Source organism: Canis lupus, chromosome 1 (genome assembly GCF_048164855.1).
Source record: "Canis lupus baileyi chromosome 1, mCanLup2.hap1, whole genome shotgun sequence".
Lineage (NCBI taxonomy): Eukaryota > Metazoa > Chordata > Mammalia > Carnivora > Canidae > Canis > Canis lupus.
Genome location: NC_132838.1, coordinates 50,791,503 through 50,811,354, shown reverse-complemented (window position 1 = coordinate 50,811,354; position 19,852 = coordinate 50,791,503). Strand labels below are relative to the sequence as shown.

Here is a 19,852-nt window from a genome sequence, read left to right as displayed (position 1 = left end):
ACTGCTTAATGCCTGGGGTGGGGATCAGGTAGGGGGGGCATTGGGGAAGGCAGTAACTTCTACCACAAAACAACAACAACAAAAAATACATTTGCCATCCAGGGAGGTTGTGCGATCACCAGAGTGCCAAGTGTGGAAATGGACACACGCGCACAGCACTGTGAGTGAGAGCACAGAGGGACCGTGCGCTGGCTGGGCCTGAGAAAGGGTGTGACATCTCCATCACTGATGGGGGTTCAGCAGAGCCTCGCAGGAGGGGGAGAAGGAGCAGGCGGGGAGGGATAGGAGAGCCAGGGCCCAAGGTCAGGCTTCCCTCTCAGTTTCCCTGGGCAGCAGGCCCCTGAGACACAAATTTACTGCCTCAGATGGAAAAAGGTAAGAAGGCAAGAGAGCCTTCCCTCCCAGGAAGAAGAGGTAGGTGGAGTCCTCCCCAGGGCCTCGTCCTCGGTGCTGTGTGGGAAAAGGATGCTCGGGGAGGCATGCTGGGCAGCATTTTCATTGGCCTGTTTAGAGTGTGTCTGCTCTGAATGTTAGGTCTGAAACTGTAGAGCTGGTGACTTTTTGCGTTTGCATCCCTGTGGGATTATTATACCTGATATTATTATTTCAGTTAGAATGACTTAATACTCACCCTGTCCCCTGACTTGTCTGAAATCTAGTCTCTCGGGTCACGCAGCCGTGATGTATTGAATCATGAGGCACTAAAGCTGTATACAACTTGACATTTTATCAGTTTGTTAAACTCCCTTCTTGTTGATCAGACTCGGTATCCGGTGTTTGTAACAAAATTGTGTGTGTGTTTGTTACGTGGTTGGCTTGATCACTAGCCCCTATTAATTGAGAGATCTACTCTACCATCCCCTAAATTTATAAAATGTGATGAAAATCTAGCCATCTTCCTGAGCTGATTGGTGTCACGGATGCGCCCCTCACAGACAAAGCCTAGAACTAGGTCCCTAGGAAGCCAAGGCTCTCTTTTCTCAGATTCTCTTAGCCCTGCTCCTTGGCCGGACCATTTTGTCTATCTTGTTCTTGGCTTCCACATAAAATATGGCAGGGCTTGTTCCCCAATAACCAGAGTGGATAGGAAGTAGGGAGTTGCAGCCACCAGAAAATGTGTGGTGAGCCTCCACTGAGGGGAGCCACTGTCAGCCCTCCAATGAGCCTTTACTGAGCACTCGCTGTGTATCAGGAGATACAGAGGAAGCCCTAGATTGGATTATTAATGAGCACAACACCCAATGACCTATCATCCAAGCCAGGATGCTTCTGAGACAGAAGGGTATTTTAATAATTTTGCTAGGACAGTAGATATGTATCAGTTTTATCCTAGATGTTCTAAAAGATAGGTTTTATTACTGGGGTGTCCAAAGCCCAGCGGATTAGGAAAGGACTGCCATGGAAAAGGTAGTATGTTCCTCACAGATCCCGAGAGGAGGGGCCAGTGACGCCCTGCAGGGCCCCTCAGGAAAGCACCGGGGCTGGTCAGGAGGCAGAGGGAGCAGGGAAAACACAGACAAGAGCCTCTCCTGTGGTTTCCATGGGAAGGAATGGGTGAGGCAGGGGAAACTGGCTTTGGATCGGCTGGTTTGAATGATTTCAGGGGGCTCTGGGGTACAGGAGGTGTCCCTAGTTGTTGGGTACCTGGCCCAGGTATGATTAGCACAGAGGAATGGGGGCCAGGAGTGCGAGAGCCCATTAGAGGAGGTAGCTCGGAGTGTGGGCTCTGGATTGGTTGGTTTTCATGGGAAGGGCATGATGGAGTGGTTTACTGTCTCTGGGACCTACCGCGCCCTGGGAGGGCCAGTCCCTCTGCTGTCAATGTGACCCCACATGTCAAAGCATCAGAATAAAACAATATCTGATATACAAGGCAGACCGGGACCTGTGGTCCCCCTAGCAATACAAGAAGTTTGTCCTCTGTGCCCACTCCCGCCACCCCTCTCAGGACCTCATCCTGCCTGTTGGCCTGCCCAGGGCTCTTCTCCCCCTCAGCATCGTGGGAAAGCCTCCCATCCCTTTGCAGTATAGTCCATTCTTAGCCCAAGAAGTGCCAACATCAGGCTCCAGACCCTGACTGGCCCCTAGAATGAGTGATAGAAGCTTCAGTATTTGCAATGCTATAGAAACTGTATATGCATTTAAAATCAAGAAGAGGTGTGCTTCCCCCCATACACAAAATTCTTCAAAACCCAGAGTCTGTAAAGGAAATGCTGACAAAAAAAAAACCTTGAAGGTGAAACCAGAAATTGCTGCTCTAGCTTGTTCCCTTCCCCTCTCTTATGAATCAAACCTCCTCACCTACCTCCCACTCCGCTGAGATGATACTGCCAGCAGCCTGGCAGATCCATCTCCGCTCGCTCTAGTGTGCAAATGGTTACACAAGGAGTTTTTCTTACTCCTCCCAGATGTGCAGTCTGCGGTACCCTATCAGAAGGGACCTTGGGCTAGGGGTGCCGGTACACAGCCGATTGGGAGCAATCCTCATGCATACCTGGTGGACTTCAAGTCACACTCAGCCCCTTCTTGTTCTGTGTGCTCTGGGGATCAGAAAAGAAGACAGAGAAAACTAGTATTTTGAGAGGATATTATCTCTCTTAGCATGCCATGATTTTTATGCTTCTTTGCTGAAAGATCAAGCATATCAATATAAATCCAATTTTCTGGTTCTTAATTACCCTTCAGTAATGTGCTATTGATAGTCTCTGAGGCTTCTTGAAGTTAATCTCTGGATCTTTTTCTTGGGCAGAGCATAAAATCCTTTGTCAAAATAAATGTTTTATTCCCCCAGCTGAAAATGGTTTTTTGATTTGAAGGATTGTGTTTATTTGAGAGAGAGTACGTGAGTGGGGGGTGGCAGGAGGAGGGCAGGCAGAGGGAGAGGGAGAAGCAAGCAGACTTCCAGCTAATCAGGGAGCCTGAGGTGGGCCTCGATCCCAGGACCTTGAGATCACGACCTGAGCAGAAGGCAGACACCTAATGGACTGAGCCACCCAGACGCCCCTTGAAAGTGCTTTGATTTTGGCAACATGTCAAACCTTTACATATGCACATGCACAGAGGCAGAAACTTCCACCCAGGAGAATTCTGCTGAGTAATCTTCATAAGAAGTACAGACTCCTCTATAAGAATATATCTCAAGGCTATTTAGACTAATAAGGAACCACCCACATTTTGTGACTGAGGAAATTGGATGCATTCAAACCCTGTAAAACAATAAAAACTAAAATTCTATACACACACCCAAACATCTACAAATGATATGGGGAAAAGTTCATGATGTATTTTAAAGGAAAAAAAATGGGTTGCAAAAAATAATATGTATCATAGATGTAGAATTTTTAAAAGACTGAAAATATATACATAAAAACATAGACAGTGATTATATCTGGTGAGGGATGGCAAATGATTTCTATCATTCTTTAATCCTTTTCTTCATCTCTCAAAATTTTCTTAATGAATATGTACATTTTAAAATGAGGTTTTTTTGAAATATACCTTTAAATAGTGATTGCAATCATGTAATAGTAGCAAAAATGAGAAAATTAGAAACTTACTTTACTGTAATTTCCACATGCATATTTAAAATAATATTTGGGCTTTAGTATGAACATTAAACACATTATATATGTACATACGTAATATAAAGCAATATATCAAGCACATGCAATTTAAGGAATAATAATTTTCAAGAAATAAAGTGAACACACATGCATCCCACCCACCATAAGAAGCAAAACTTCAAACAAATCTCTGACATCTGGCTGTGAGCTTGTCACCAGCCCACCTCCCTCATGCCCAAGGAGACCCCTGCCTCACCTTGTATCTGAATCACCTTTTTTTTTTAAGACTTTGTTTTTCTTTTTTAGTTTGAGAAAACGAGGCAGAGAGCACAAGCAGGGGGAGGGGCAGAGGGAGAAGCAGACTTTTCACTGAGCGTGGAGCCGAACATGGGCCTCCATCCCAGGACCCCAAGATCATGAGCTGAGCCAAAGGCAGACCCTCAACCGACTGAGCCACCCAGATGCCCCTGTGAATCACCGTCTGTGTGTCTTTAGATTTTTAACATGCGTGTATGTTTTCTTACTATCTAGTTGAGTGTTTTTAAAAGCACAAATACTATCTTATCACAAATTTGTGTTTCAACTTTATATGAAAGAAATCATGTAGTTTTTGCAACTTGTTTTATATTCCTTCAACATTATGTTTTTGACATCCAGTGTGTTGACGTGTATTCCTGAGCCCGTTCATTTTCAAAGATGTGCAGTGTTTCATGGTTATAAATATGCCACAATTTGTATTTCCAGTGAATTGTAGATGGGCACATTGGTTGTTTATATTTTCTTGCTGTTATAGCCAGAATGCTATAGACATTCTTGTAACTAACCACCTATCTCCTGGAGCCGGAATTCTTAATGCATGATGCAAGAGAATTCAGGGGTCCATAAACCTGGATGGGGAAAATTTCATTGTGTTTTCATTAACTCCTCACTAAAATTCAACAGTTCCTTCCATTATGAACAGTGACCACAAACTACAATAATTTTAGCACTACCTGTGGCTCAATTCAATAGAAGTTATTTATGTTTTCATATCAAGTTATAGTTGTTACAGATATCCTAAAATATCAGTTATGCTCATTACTTATGCTAATGGTAATTTTACATCAACCACTAGATCCTGCTAACTCATTTGTTAGCAACAATAAAACGCATACAGTACTTTGTTTAAAAAAGTATCATTTAATAACCGTATTTCATGATAGTTTGCAGTCTTCAAATTTTATATTTGGCAGTTTAAAACACTGATAAGTCCAAGGACTGCCCAAAGGAACCAGGGCACAAAAAAAGAAAAGCTAAGAACGCCACTCTAGACCAGGGGCAGGTATATAGTAATGGCCCTTGATAAATAGATGTTCACACCCTACTCCCTGGCCCCTGGGAATATGGTACCTTACCTGGCAGAAGGGACTTTGCAAATGTGATTAAAAGGTGATTCCTGGGACACCTGGGTGGCTCAGGGGTTGGGCGTCTGCCTTTAGCTCAGGGCATGGTCCCGGAGACCCAGAATCAAGTCCCACATTGGGCTCCCTGCATGGAGCCTGCTTCTCCCTCTGCCTGTGTCTCTCCTCTCTCTGTGTGTCTCTTATGAATAAATAAATAAATCTTAAAAAAAAAAAGAAAGAAAGAAAAAGAAAATGTGATTCCTAGGGACACCTGGGTGGCTCAGTGGTTGAGCATCTGCCTTCAGCTCAGGGCGTGATCCCGGGGTCCTGGGATGGAGTCCCATGTCAGCCTCCCCACAGGGAGTCTGCTTCTCCCTCTGCCTGTGTCTCTGCCTCTCTCTGTGTGTCTCTCATGAATAAATAAATAAAATCTTTTTTAAAAAAAAGGTGACTCCTAGATGATCCAACAGGGTCCAATCTAATTGCATGAGCTCCTAAAAGAAGGGAACCTTTCCCAGATGAAATCAGAGAGGTGGGGTAGAAGAAGAGGCAGGAGAGATTCAAGCATGAGAAGGAGGCCACCACTGACTGCTATTATTGAGGAAGGGAGCCAAGAGTTAGGGAACGAAGGCAGCCTCTAGATCCTGAGAATGGCCCCCCATTTGGCAGCCAGCCCAAAAACAAATGCTCAGTCCTGTAGCTTCCTGCAGCTGAATTCTACCCATAGACGATATGTAGCTGAATGAACATGACAATTCAATAAAACTTTGTTTACAGCGTAGTGGCAAACCAGACTTGGCCTATGGGCCATGCTTTACCAACTCTTTCTCTAGATTATAGTTCACCTCACACCACTGTGAGTACCGACCTACTTGCAATCGTTTCTGCCACTTTATACTTTCTATATTTCTGTACTTCCATTTCTTGCCTTCTTTTTGACTTTGCTTTCCCCGTTAATTCTACTTTTTCCTTGTTTAGAAGCAAAATACTCTCTCTTTTCTTTTAATGCTTACACTAGAAATTTAAACATATCTTAATGTAACAAAGTCAATGACCCTCAGCCCAAATATTATAAGCACCTTAGAGCCACTTAATTCTTTTACTTATATGCGACTCTTGCCCAGCATTTTAGTTCTACCTTGATATATTTTTTTACCTTGATATTTTTGAACCTATAAATTGAACATGATTTTGATAGTTTCATATAGTCAATATTTGTTTCGATTTACCACACAGTACCATTTTCCTTGCTCACAGTTGCTTCTTGTGACTCAGGTCTTCCTTTGGACTTTATCCTATTGGTTGTGCCTTTCGTGAAGGTCTGTTGATGAGAAATATCCTGTATTGGGGCACCTGGGTGGCTCAGTTGGCTAGGCGTCTGCCTTGGGCTCAGGTCATGATCCCAGGACCCCATGTCAGGCTCCCTGCACAGCGGGGAGCTTGCTTCTCCCTCACACTCTGCCCCTCCCCCTGCTTGTACTCTCTCACTCCCTCTGTCAAATAAATAAATAAGAATCTTAAAAAAATAAAATAAAAAGGAAAGAAATACCCTGTATCATGTTTGAAAGGATTTTTATTAATACTTATTTTGAAAATTAATCTTGCTTGTATATAATTCTAAGTAGACTAGTACTCTTTCAGTACTCTGTGGATATCATACTGTCTGCTAGCATCCATGGGTTGAGAAATCTGCCATCAGAATAATTGTAATTTCTTTGTAGTTAATCTATTTCCTTTGCCTCTCTGTCTTCAATACCGTTTCTCCTGCCTGCTCTCTGTTATCTTTGTCCAGGACTCTAGAGAAGTGTTGTACCCTCTCTCTCTGTCCCCACTAACTCCTACTCTCCTTTTCATATTTTTTGACCGTTTGCTCTCTGATCTGCAGTCTATGTAATTTCTCCAGCTTCATCTTCCAGTTCACAAATTCTCCTCTCATTTGTATTTCATTTGCTATGTAATTCAACTGGGTTTCTAATTTCTAATCATTGGTTTCTTTGTGTTCAGAAAAAATACAACAAAGAAATATGTTTTTTTTTTCAAAGCTGCCTCGTTAGTTGTAATAGTCTCTTACATCTTCACCAAACTTCTCATGCTTTTATTCCTTTGAGCATATCAAACACATTTATTTTGTACTCTGTATCTGATCACTCCAATATCTACAGCCTTTGCTGGTTAGCTTCTTCAGTTTTGTATTTCTGCCACTTTCACTCATGATAATTCGTTTTTTCCTGCACTAGATAACTTTTTTTTTATTGTGATCTTGGGCTCTTTGGAACTTTATTTGGGTAATTTTTTTGGAAGTTTGGTTTTTTGAAGTGCATTGTTTTATGGAAAATAGTTTTGCTCCAGCCAGGTTCCTGGGTATGCTACCAGAGTAACCAGAGTATTTAAAATTAACTTCTTGGCTCAGGTTATTTATTTAGCTAATCAGTAATATGAATTCCTTTCAAAAATCTTGTGTATGAGGCTTAGTGATTAGGAATTTTCAGGGAGACTTTGTCTCTCCAACCTGACTCACCAAAAAGCTGAAGGCAGCACACAGCCTTATTAATTATTTATCAATTCTCTCTTCTGGAAAGATTTTTTCCCCCTAATCCATCAGGTGAAGATGTCACCCCTTGGGAGTCTAGGTTGTCCCTGTGTAATTGGAAAATTTAATTTCATCTTCCACCCTGCTGTGGCCCAAGTTTTCTCCATCTATACTCTCAGGGCCTGTAAAGACCCAGACTCTGGGCTGCCTGAGACCAGGAAAACAGCCCCATCACAAACCCCAGATTCCTCCCTCCCTTAACCAGAAGGATCTTCTCTTTCTTGTTCCAGCCACCAAGGATTTCCTTTATGTTTCTATCAGATCAGCCATGCATTAAGCAGCGATTTTCCTTCCATATTTCATCCAACATCTTTAGATGTATAGGCCAGGGAGAAATTGCACTTAGTGGACAGTGTGCCATACTGCTGAAAAGCAGCATTTTGAAATAAATTTTTAGTAAGTAACATTACCTATTTCTCTCATCCAGACACTGCAGTAAATAATTGTAAAGCATTGCTTTAGAGTTACAAGCTCCTGGACCTTAAAAAGAAAATCTTGGAACATATGGCTGGGGGATGTATTTGCTGTGTATCACTGAGGATTAGGCTCCCCTATGAATCTGAGCTGATTGGAAGATGTGTACTTAAGATCCAAACCTACTCACTAAATATTGCAACCGATCTCATTAACCGCGGCTTTATCACACTGTACACTCAGCCACGAGTGGCCTGTAAATTGTCCCAGATCCAAAGGAAGTTCTCAATACCTGTAGTTGTTCTTAGCCATTAAACTTACTCTGTTATATCCTAATGAAGTATTAACAAATCAGATGACACCCTCTGAGTTATAAAGGAAGTTTCCTTTGTGAAGGGGATTTCTCTAATGCAAAGAGATTTGCTTCACTGCAAGGATCACCATTAGGATGCACCCCATGTGCCCCACCTGGTTCTGGGGGCTTTATTCCCAAATGATTATCATGTTAGCATCTTTGTGGATTATGTCATTTCTTCATTCACTGAGCTAACATTTACTGAGTGCCTATTGAGTGCCTCCTAGGTACCAGGCACTATGCCAGATACTGGAGATGTGAGGAGGACACAAACGTGATCTTGGCTCTGGGCAAATTCACTTTCTATTGGAAATAACAGAAATAGAAACACTAATTACAATAAAAACCACTGAATGCTGCAAATGAGGTATAAGCACAGTTACTTATGTCCTGATGAGCACCAGGTGATGTATTGAAGTGTTGAATCACTACATTATACACCTAAAATTAACACAATTCTGTATGTTAACTCCACTAGAATTAAAATTTTTTAAAATTAAAGTTATTTGCCTCATGATACATTGTTCTTTTTTGAGATATAATTGATAAGTAACATTATATTAGTTTTAGGTGTACAACATAATGATTCGATATATATACATATGTATAATGATTAGCACTGATGTAGTTCACACCCATCACCATACAGAGATACAAGATTTTTTCATCTCATAAGACCTTTTAAGATCTACTTTCTTTGCAACTTTCAAATATATAATCCGGTGTTGTTAACTACTTTCATTCCCAAATCCCACCTCTGGCCACCATCAATCTGTTCTCTGTATCTGTGAGTTCTGGTTTAGATTCTACATATAAGTGAGATCATATAGTATTTGTCTTTCTCTCTGACTTACTTCACTTGGCATAATGCCCTCTGGGGGCATGCATGTTGTCACAAATGGCAGGATACTGTTTTCCATAATGGCTGCACCAATTTACATTCCCACCAACAGTGCACAGGAGCTCTCTTTGCTCCACATCTGCCAACACTTGTTCTCTCCTGTCTTTTTGTAATATCCATTCTAACAGGCATAAGGAGACATCTCATCGTGGCTTTGATTTGCATTTCCCTGGTGATGAGTGATGTGGAGCACCTTTTTATGTCCCTGTAGGCCATTTGTATAAATTTCTTTGGAAAAATGTCTACTCAGATCCTCTTCCCATTTTTTAAATCAGATTGCTTGGTTTTATTGTTATTGATTTATCTGAGCTCTCTATATATTTTGGATATTGACCTCTTATCAGGTATAAGATTTGCAAATATCTTCTCCCATTCAGCAAGTTGCGTTTTCATTTTGCTGGTGGTTTCCTTTGCTATGCAGAAACTTTTTAACTTGATGGAGTCCCACTTGTTTATTTTTGCTCTTGTTGCCTTTGCTTTTGGTGTTTTTACTAAGACTGAAAAAAATTAACATTTTTTAAGTATTTAGAATCTGACAGTGAAATGCTAAAAGTTGGATTCATATGTGGGGTGAAGGATTCTACTCACTAGATTCTGCATCTTCTCTAGGTACCTCACTGCACCAGGGCGATCAGAGGATGCATACTAACTGAGGCTGTATCACTCTCACCACCTAGAAAACCTGCTAAGCATGATGGTGCTTGACAGAGTTTGATTCTCAAAGCGTAATGTTATCTGTGTGTGAGCATCTCTGGTTTGGGTTTTCCAAAAAAATTCCTTCAGGTTTTCCAAAAAAATTTTAATATTTTATTTATTTATTTGAGAGAAGGAGAGAGCGAATATGTGCACACACAACTGGGGGTCGGGGTGCAGATAAAGAAGCAGACTCTGCTGAGAAGGGAACCCAATGCAGGCCTCGATCCTGGGACCCTGGGATCATGACCATTGCTTAAGGCAGATGCTTAACCAACTAAGCCACCCAAGCACCCCCAGGCTTTACAGATTCTTACATTTGATGAGCATTGATGCTGCCATATACGATTTAAGCATCCTGAACCTGGCACTTGACCTTTAGTAATTACTCAGAGGCTTCATCTGCAAAATAAGTTTGGTATCTATTAGAAACCCCGCTGTTTTCTCTAGGTTATTGGGAGGAGCAACTGAAATAACGAAAGTCAAGTGTAAAACATTATAAATTTGTAAAGTTTTATCATCATTATTATGAGTATTATCAGAGTATTAGAGCATTTAATGATATTTGATTTCTTCACTAATTTATATTTGAAGTTAGTTTTAGTAGTTTCTTAACTTAAAAATTGCTCTGGAAATATTTTTAAATAGTTGTAAGTAAATAAAGTGACTTGCTTGCTCATGTTAATTTTAAGGCATAGAAGAAAAAAATTTTTGAATACAATAGAGGCAAAAATGGAGGGATTCTGTTTGGATTAACATGTTGAAATCTTTGTAAATATAGACCTAGACCACAAGTTTCTTGTACTGAATCCAAAAATGTACCAATGCTTTTTCTGCACATGTCATTCAGTCCTGAAGTAAGCAGAAGAGATGGCAGTGTCTGAGTGATTAGACAGGAACAGGATGAGTATCTGTGTGGTTGCATGAAACCCCTCCTCCACTTTGTGCAGAGAGTCAGGAATAAGTCAGTCCCGTAACAATAATAATATTAGCAAACATTTCTGAGAGCTTGCCTGAGGTATTCATATTATACACGTTCCAGATGCTAGTTCCAAGCCTTTAAAGAAATTCCGTCAATCCTTTTCTTTTTTTCTTTTTTATTTATTTATGATAGTCACAGAGAGAAAAAGAGAGAGAGGCAGAGACATAGGCAGAGGGAGAAGCAGGCTCCATGCACCGGGAGCCCGACGTGGGATTCGATCCCGGGTCTCCAGGATCGCGCCCTGGGCCAAAGGCAGGCGCCAAACCGCTGCACCACCCAGGGATCCCTCCGTCAATCCTTAATACCCCCCAATGCACTAGGCATTGTTTATTTCCATTTAAGAGATGAGAATTTTCAGGTGAGGGAGTATCTGACAGGGTCCCACCTGGATGGAGCTGGGATTGGAGCCCAGGCACCTGTGCCCTGAGCCCACAGTCTTCACCCCTGGCTCTTCCCAACTCCCTCTGCCTTCTATGTCAAGTCGACTTCATTTCCTTCTTCTGGCTCCTATCTCTTCTGTAACAACATTTGGAGCTCCCCATTCTCCAGGTGTGAGAATGAAAGGTAACAAGACATAGAAGGATATCAAAACATCCCCCTTTCCAGCTTTGGGCAACTTTTTAACTCATCTAATCATTGATGTAAAAGAAAAACTAATACACTTGCCTGACAAACCATCGGACAAAGAGGTGTCTGTAGAGCATTTATCAACTTGCCTGCATGTTTAACACCTGATAGATGTTTTTTATTACAGTTATTCAAACAACCAAAGAAAGGATCTCATGCTATAAAATCAAGACATGTTTTCTCAGCTTATAAGCAAAGGCCACATGCCAAGAAAACTATGTTCCGTGCATGTCAGGCCTTGCCCACCACTTGTCAAGTGAGTTTATGTTTGAGTTTCTTGCCTGAAGGCACTTCCATCTTTAAGAATTTCCTGGACCAGTGTCTCAAGGAACCTACATTTCAACCCCAACACAAAGATCTGAGTTTCAACTCTGTCCATCTTTATTCTGCAGGCCTACAAAGTTGATGAGAAGGCAGCAGAGCAAGCTCGGTGGGAAGAGGCCTCCAAAGAGACAATCAAGAAAACCACCAAGCCCTGTCCCCGTTGCCATGTGCCCGTTGAAAAAAATGGTGAGTCTGGGGTATGGAAAAAGTGAGGATTTGGAGAGTTCTTGGAAAGCGTGAGCCGTGTGGTTATAATAAGCAAGAACTCTTGGAGGATGTGTAACTGAGTAGCTCAGCACTCAGAGAGGTTGGAGCCATTGGACATAATGCAAATCTCACTCTCCCAGGTCAAGTTTCTTAACTGCTTAAGCCCGAAATTCTCTTCTGTCAAACAGCAGCTGCCCCACAATAGTAGAATCATGAGATATCACGCATGGCAGATACTCAGCCAAGTGCCTGGCTTAGACAATCAATAAACACCAATTGCCCTTATTGTTATTAATTATTAATAATATTAGACACTTTTTATCTGGTAAGTTGTCCACCAGCATAGTCAAATATATATATTTGCCCAATATTTCTCAGAGTATCCTCCATGGTATTCTGACATCTAGAGTTATTTGTAGGGAAAGGATTATAAGGTCATTCCTATTGGATGTCCCTCTTGGATAATAACAACACAATTAACTTTTATTGAGCATTTACTGGATGCTTGTCCTAAGTTCCCTACAAATATCAAATCCTTTACCACTCACAGAAATCGCAATATATTCCCATTCACAATATACATTAGCAATTCAGGATTCCTTTCGTAAAGAAATCCGTGTGATTTTGTTTAATTACCTGGTTCCCCAATTTTTTGGCCATGAAATTCCTTTTTTTCCCCCTTCACACCAATTTGTATACCTTTGAACACCAGCATGCTCTTTGGGCTTTGGTTTCTCCATCCTTCTGTGGGAGATTTAGAGCCTCATGTTATCGTGACACTTGCCTGCTTCATTAAAATATCCTTTACATGAGTATGTTTCTCAATAAAGCTATTCCTTCTGCCCTTTACCAACTACTCTCTGAATTTTAAGAATGTGAAGTGATCATTTGTGGAGATGCCTCTGGAAGCTGGGGTTGAGATGCGTTTTAGGAGCCCATGTAGAGGCCCTACGTGGTGTGGGTCAATGGGCTTAGAAACATGGGATCCATACTCTGAACAGTTCTCAACCTAATGACACTCCCTACTGGCACTCCAAGGCCTGGTCTCCCTCCCTGACACACGCAGCCACAGTGATACCTCCTTATAAATAGCTGTGGGGAAGGGAGAGCCTGTCCTCCCCACTCCTGTCCTAATGGACAAAGAGCCCTGTCCTCACTGAGGAACACAGGGAGGCCCACTCAGCTCCACGATGGTGCGCCCAGGCTTGTGGCTACAGCTCTTCCTCCCGCCTTGAGCTGCCGTGGCACGGTGTCATGTTGCCTATGGGTGGTCATAGTGGAGCCTCTCTGCCCTGCAGCACTAGCTCACATTCAGGGTTCTGCTTTGGGCCACTCTGATACCTCGCACCAGCCAGCGGCGTACCTGTTGCCATCCATCCTAGGCATGCCAACCAGCATAAAGCCATCCCAGCCCAGTGCCCAGAGCCCATTCCGAATGTGAGGTAGAGGCCACAGCACTGAGAAATAAAAGAATGAGATGAGATGAGAAATAACGCAGCACCGGGGACACCTTTCCCCACATTCCCCTCACTGAGCATGAACTGCACCTGGGTGGGAGGCTGCGAACAGCTGCCTCACCCGGCAATCTCAGGATGGGCCTGCGAGCCTCTCTTTCGTCACATGTGTCCTTTAGAAGGTCTTAGTTAATGCAAACAAGAGAGTGCTGACACATCCCTGTGCAGCAGGAACGGTCTCAGCTCAGGCCAAGTCCCTGGCTCTGAAACAACAGTCTCTTAGAAATAAATAAATAAATGGGTGCAGTGAGTCAGTGCATTCCTCTGCGTGCTGGAATGTGCCTGGAAGGTGGGCTGGCACACGAGGTATGAAGAGAGGACATCAGTGGAACCAGGGCAAGAACTCTTCCAGTCCTCGCTGCTTGAGCAGTGCCCTGTGGGCAACGGGAAGTCAGAAAAGATGCAGAGACTCTTCACGAGGGAGGATGTGCAGTGCTGATAAACATGGGCCAGTGCTCCATTCATTACACACGGATTTCAAGAATGCAAACCAAATAGTAGGAGACCATTCTGCTATTACCAAAGGTCATGAGCCTTGCTTGTTTATCCCCTGAACACCCCCCACCCCAGAAAAGCACTGACAAATACCCATTGAGTCAAAAAGTAGCTAGTAAAAGGGATCACGCATAAGCAGATATTTGTATTAAAATATAATAGAGAAAGCAAACGAATAGAGCACAAAAGCCGGAGGGCTAAGAGTTGCCTTCCTGAAAGAGGTGATACCTGAGTAGAGAACTGAGGGGTCAGTAGAGATGAGCCTGTCAAGGGAGCCAGAGGGAAGCCTTGGAGGACGGCAGCCCTGCAAGAGCAGGGCGTGGAGATTGGAGATGCTGGGTGTGCAGGAAGCCCAGCGGTTGGGAGTTCCAGGTGAGGCAGGGCAGGAGCAGGTGCAGAAGTGGTGCACAGGATGGAGGGGACATGAAGGGCTGGGACCTGATTCTGTAAGACGGGGAGCCATTGCAGGTGCGACGCCGGGAAGTGATCGGGTCAGACCTGCCTTCGATCAGACCCGCCTTCGATCAGACCCCTCGACTCCCCACCCCTTGCCCCCACAGCCCTGGCAGGTGGCCCTGACCGAGTCACGTGCTACATGCTCTAGAATGGCTTCCTGATCTGCTATTTCTCTGAAATACCATGATTTACTATACGTGGAAAGCCCTGATTTTTCACCTAGAGATTTTTAACCTATGAGCAGAAAAGCTGAAACCTTAAGCTTATTAATAATAAGCTATTGTTAATCTAAACTGTTTTAGACCATATGACAGACAAACGTGAGCTCTGCAGGCAAGAAAAGCTGGATTCATCATTTCGTTCTCAAAGGACACTCGTGGCCTAGGCCACAGTCCTCTGAATCCCAGAAAGTCCTTCTTCCTGCAGCAAAGCCTCAATGAAAATGAGGCTCATTTCCATTTTAAAGACAGGCTAAGCCTCCTCCTGTAATCTTCAGTCCAGGAAAGTGTCTTCCCTCACTTGCACCTCAAACAGATGAGACTCTGCTTCCATTCTCTGATCAACAAGTGCCTGTTGCCTGTTAAGTCTCCCTTTGGGTCGTTCAAGAACTTCTGTTCTCATTAAACCTAATGAAAGACTCGGTGCTGATGGGCAGAGGCTGGACTTTTCATGGTTTTAGGCATCAGCCAGGGGACTTTCCTCTCATATGAGAAAAGTCATAGTCATAATTTATTTCTTTAAAGGCCCACAAAGTCTGGTGAAGCTGTCAGCAGCTTCTTGCTCGCATTTACTTTTACATTAGCAAAGCTTTTCAAATTAGAATCCCTGGTGCTTCTCCATATCACGGGAGCTAGCATACTGTCTTGCATATATATATCAAGCAACAGGAGAGGGAAAGAAAGTTAATAACATGAATATTCTCTCTCCCTATTTCCTTTCTTCTTATTCTAAAGAGCCATCATGGTTCTAGTTTCTATAATAAGATCTTATTTGTAATGTTAGTATTCCATATCTATGAAGATTTTGGCATAGTAGGAAAACATTGTATTATTTACATCATAAGCATATAATCATTTAATATGTGTTGAAAATTGTACAGTCCTGCCATTGTGTAATCCTAAATGAGATCTAGCAAGATGAAAATATCATAGCTGAGTTTTCCCCTTTATTTTATGCATATTTATAATTTCTAAACAATCTTGAAAACCAACCAAAAAGAAGTAGAAAAGTATGGGATTTTAAATGACCTTAAATTGGGATGCCTGGGTGGCTCAGCGGTTGAGGTCTGCCTTCAGCTCAGGGCGTTAACCCCAGGATCTTGGATCGAGTCCCATGTCGGGCTCCCTGCATGGAGCCTGCTTCTCCCTCAGCCTATGTCTCTGCCTCTCTCTCTGTGTCTCTCATGAATAAATAAATAAAATCTTTTTTAAAAATGCCCTTAAATTATCCTAAAGCAAATACCTTTAGTTACATATTCATAAATATTTTAAATCAGTGGAAGTTCTCATGCCATGTTTCTAATGATAAAAATGAGACAGTACGGAAGCAATTACCTGGAAAATTTGGCAAGAAAAAATGACTTAACAAGATAATTGGTAAAATTGAATAATAGAGCACATCTGATGTTGTGTTGAATTCAAGCAAAGAACTGCTTTTGCCTGAATTATCTAGAAACTGACTGAATTTCTGCACTCCACTGCAGCCGTGATGTCTGAGCCCCAGAAGCAAATAAGAAATGAATTTAACAAATGCGGGAAGAGGAGGTATCCCACAATAAATCCTGGAATAAGGGACCCTTCATTTCATGCTGCAAAAGCCCCATTCTAGGAAAGAACAGATCCTGGTTAAATCCCAGGCTTTACCACTTAGAAGTACTTGACCTTGAGAAAATTCTACAGCGGAGTAACACTCCCACTTACTAGGTGCTTTTGGGGAGTAAATTAGGTAATCCGCCCAGCGTGCCTAGTTTCCCCCATCTGCTCATCTTAAATACCATTTCAAACAGCATTAAGGAATGTATTGTTTCCTAAATACTTTCAGTACTGTTTTCCCAACTCCCATTTCATGAATTTTGCCAAGGCAAGTAACAGTATATGTACTGTGTTAAATTATTAAGTATATTAACATCTCTTTAAAACATGAAACAATACACATTTCAATGAGGAATTGACCCCTGCTTGTGAAAACACAACATCTTTGTCTCTAAATCCCATTTCAGGAGAAGTAAATAGACTCAGATTTATAAATAAAATTTGGGGCAGCCCAGGTGGCTCAACGGCTTAGTGCCGCCTTCAGCCCAGGGTGTGATCCTGGAGTCCCAGATCAAGTCCCACATGGGGCTCCCTGCATGGAGCCTGCTTCTCCCTCTGCCTGTGCCTCTGCCTCTCTCTCTCTCCCTCTCTGTCTCTCATGAATAAATAATATATATTTATATATATAAAAGATATACATTATATATAATATATAAATATTATAAAATATATAAATTTATTTATATTTATATATTTATATATATTTGTATGTATATTTATATATTAATAAAATATTTAACTTATTTATTTATATAGAATTTGTCCTAGATGGGAGTGGTGAGCTCTACCCTCACTCCTTTCTTAATAGATGCCCTAACTTCAGAATGCCCTGGGATTGTGGGTGACATTCCCTTGGAAAGTCCTTTCTTAGACCAGTGTGTTGGGGCGGGAAGGATGTTCTCCAGATGTTTGCCCGTGTCTTTTGTCTGCCTGCAGGAGGATGCATGCACATGAAGTGCCCACAGCCCCAGTGCCAGCTGGAGTGGTGCTGGACCTGCAGCTGTGAGTGGAACCGGACCTGCATGGGGGACCACTGGTTCGACGTGTAGCCCTGCGAGCGGGCGCCCCACCGCCAGCCAACTTGGAAATGTACAGAGTCCCACAATTTGCTGCTCTTTCTCCAAACTCTCTCTCTTTCTCTCCCCCCCCCCGCCACATGCACACACACACACACACACACAGAGACACGCACGCACCCCTCAAATCCCTTCCCAATCCACAAAAACAAAGTTACAGGAGAAGCTCCTGGATCCCTTCCTTGGTGCTCATGAAAAGCAGCGCGAAGTATTCTCAGGCGTCAGCCCTCAATACACAGACCCCAGAGCGCAGATGGAAAGTGCACTCCACCTTTTGTATGGATTGCCATTCTCCTGTGAATTCCAGTCAGGCTGGATTTAAGGACAGAAAGATTTCTCAGGTTTCATTTCCTGCATTTGACCTTCAGCGAAGATTGGGAAGAGGCCATCAGGGACGAAATAAATTGGAGAGACCGGTTTCGGGGGTTCTCTGTAAAACCGAGGGCAACGGGTTCGACAACCCTATTCCTGATTTTAGGAGCAATGCTCTTATTTAAATTTTCAGAGAGTATCTGTTCCCAAAGAGAACCCCAGGCAATAGTCAAACTCTGTGTTTATCCCTAAGGATTCTACCTTTATATATTGCATCGGTGTAATATCAACTATGCATAAATCAGCTTGTCAACTAGTGAGAAATTATGAAAGTTAATTTGAATGTTGAAATTATAGAAATCAAAACTTCGTGTGCTTTCATTCCATTTAATTGTTTGAGACCTCAGAAAGAAATTGTTTTTCTGAAAGTATTACAAAGTCTATAATTTGATTTTAAACCTTCATTTTGCAGCTTGGAAGAACAAGCTAGTATATCTGGCTTCACTGTACATTTAATGGGTAAGGTGCCTATAGAGGAGACGTTTTTGGAAATGGCTTTATAATGATTCTCAACGTTAACAAAAGTGCAGGGTGTTAAGTGCAGAAGTCTTTAAAGCAGGAGCATGGCGAGGGCTGGCAAAATGAAACCAAGACCGATTCTATCCCAGGGGGGTCAGTGCTCTTTCTGCACCTGCTCTGTCCCCCATCTGCATGCCCCAGGGGCTCTGCTCCCTGAATGGGTTCCTCCAAGAGGAGCTCTTCTCTAGAACAGTGGAGTCACACTAGAATATTTCCTCACATTGACATGGGTTCAAATGGAGTGTTCACCAAGTTTTCATCTTTTTTTTTTTTTTTAGACATTCACAACACATCAAAAAAAGATGTGTTTACACTATGCAGCAAACCTCATCTTCTTATAGCACAGTGTACAGATGAAAACCTATAACCACCATCTTCTGTTCTCATTGTCTGTCTTTTCGGGGCTTCTCTTTGTAGACATAGCACCAGAAATCCTTGCTGGGGAAGGAGAGGTAAGGACCTTAGAATATTGCCTGAGAATGTCTGTCCCTCTATCCCTAACCATTCTTCTAGGCTCTGTTTAGAAAATCCAGACTCATGTCAGGAAGCCTTAAAGATCATAGCAAGGGAACGGAGAGCCAATATCTGTGAGCATTACTGACAATCCCAGCAAATAGCTTCTGACACTGACCTGACAGGACAAATCAGATGGCTCCCTGCCATATGGAACACCCACTATTTTATATTCACTATAACTTTTGGGTTTAGTGATGCTGTCGTGATTGCTTCCCTCCAAACCGGCATGTTGTGTTGGGTGCGTGAAACCCAAACAAGGTTTGCTCTCATGGGTTCAGGCATGATAGAAGCTTCTGGGGCTCTCTGCTCCTTTCCTGGTGGTGGTCTTTTTTCTTTTCTTTTCTTTTCTTTTCTTTTCTTTTCTTTTCTTTTCTTTTCTTTTCTTTTTTCTTTTCTTTTCTTTTCTTTTCTTTTCTTTTCTTTCTTTTCTTCTCTTTTCTTTTCTTTTTCCAGAATAGAACACTGAAACAAGTTAAAGAAAAAAACAGCCTCTGTAAATGAATGGGAATCACAAACCACTATAAATGAACACGTTTGAACATGAAATGTGTAACCAAATGTGAATATATCAAAAGAATAGAAATAAAATCTTTGCAGAAAAATCTTTATTTTTCTCTGAAATGTGTAAAGGAATATTTGACAACTATGTCTAAGGCTGTACTCAAATTATCAATAAAAGCATCAAAAGAGCTTTGGAGTCCATCTCTGAGGGTAGATTTTCAGTAAATGCTCAAAGTGTGGGAGGGAAGCCCAGGACACCTCGCTCCAGGAGCCTCCCTCTTGCCTGAAGGGATCGCCTGGTGAGGCAACAGGCATTTTTATCTAAAAAGCAAACCATTCAATTAAAAAAATCTAACTGTTACTTTCCTGCTTTATCAGCAAACTTTTCTAGTAAATGTTTAAAACAGAAGTTTGAGTCAGGAAAAACTACAAGGATTTTCTCTGTAATGTCATTTCAGAAAAGCTCAGTGACTTTGCATTGCTCTCAACGTGGGTGTGTTGACACTGCATTTCTTTAGAACTGTTTCAGTGGCTGAAATGAGTGACAATGAGCC

At 42.2% G+C, this 19,852-nt stretch overlaps 1 protein-coding gene across 1 annotated transcript in view; it reads left to right on the top strand.

Annotated features, from left to right (window-relative positions):
- The window catches only part of PRKN (parkin RBR E3 ubiquitin protein ligase), a 1,297,938-nt gene extending 1,278,451 nt beyond the window's left edge, over nucleotides 1-19,487 (top strand). Inside the window, exons 11-12 of the mRNA XM_072830092.1 lie at nucleotides 11,900-12,017; nucleotides 17,251-19,487. Coding sequence (XP_072686193.1) covers nucleotides 11,900-12,017; nucleotides 17,251-17,363 — 231 coding nt within the window. The 3' untranslated portion in view covers nucleotides 17,364-19,487. The remainder of the gene's footprint in view (nucleotides 1-11,899; nucleotides 12,018-17,250) is intronic.
- The last annotated feature ends 365 nt before the right edge of the window (nucleotides 19,488-19,852 follow it).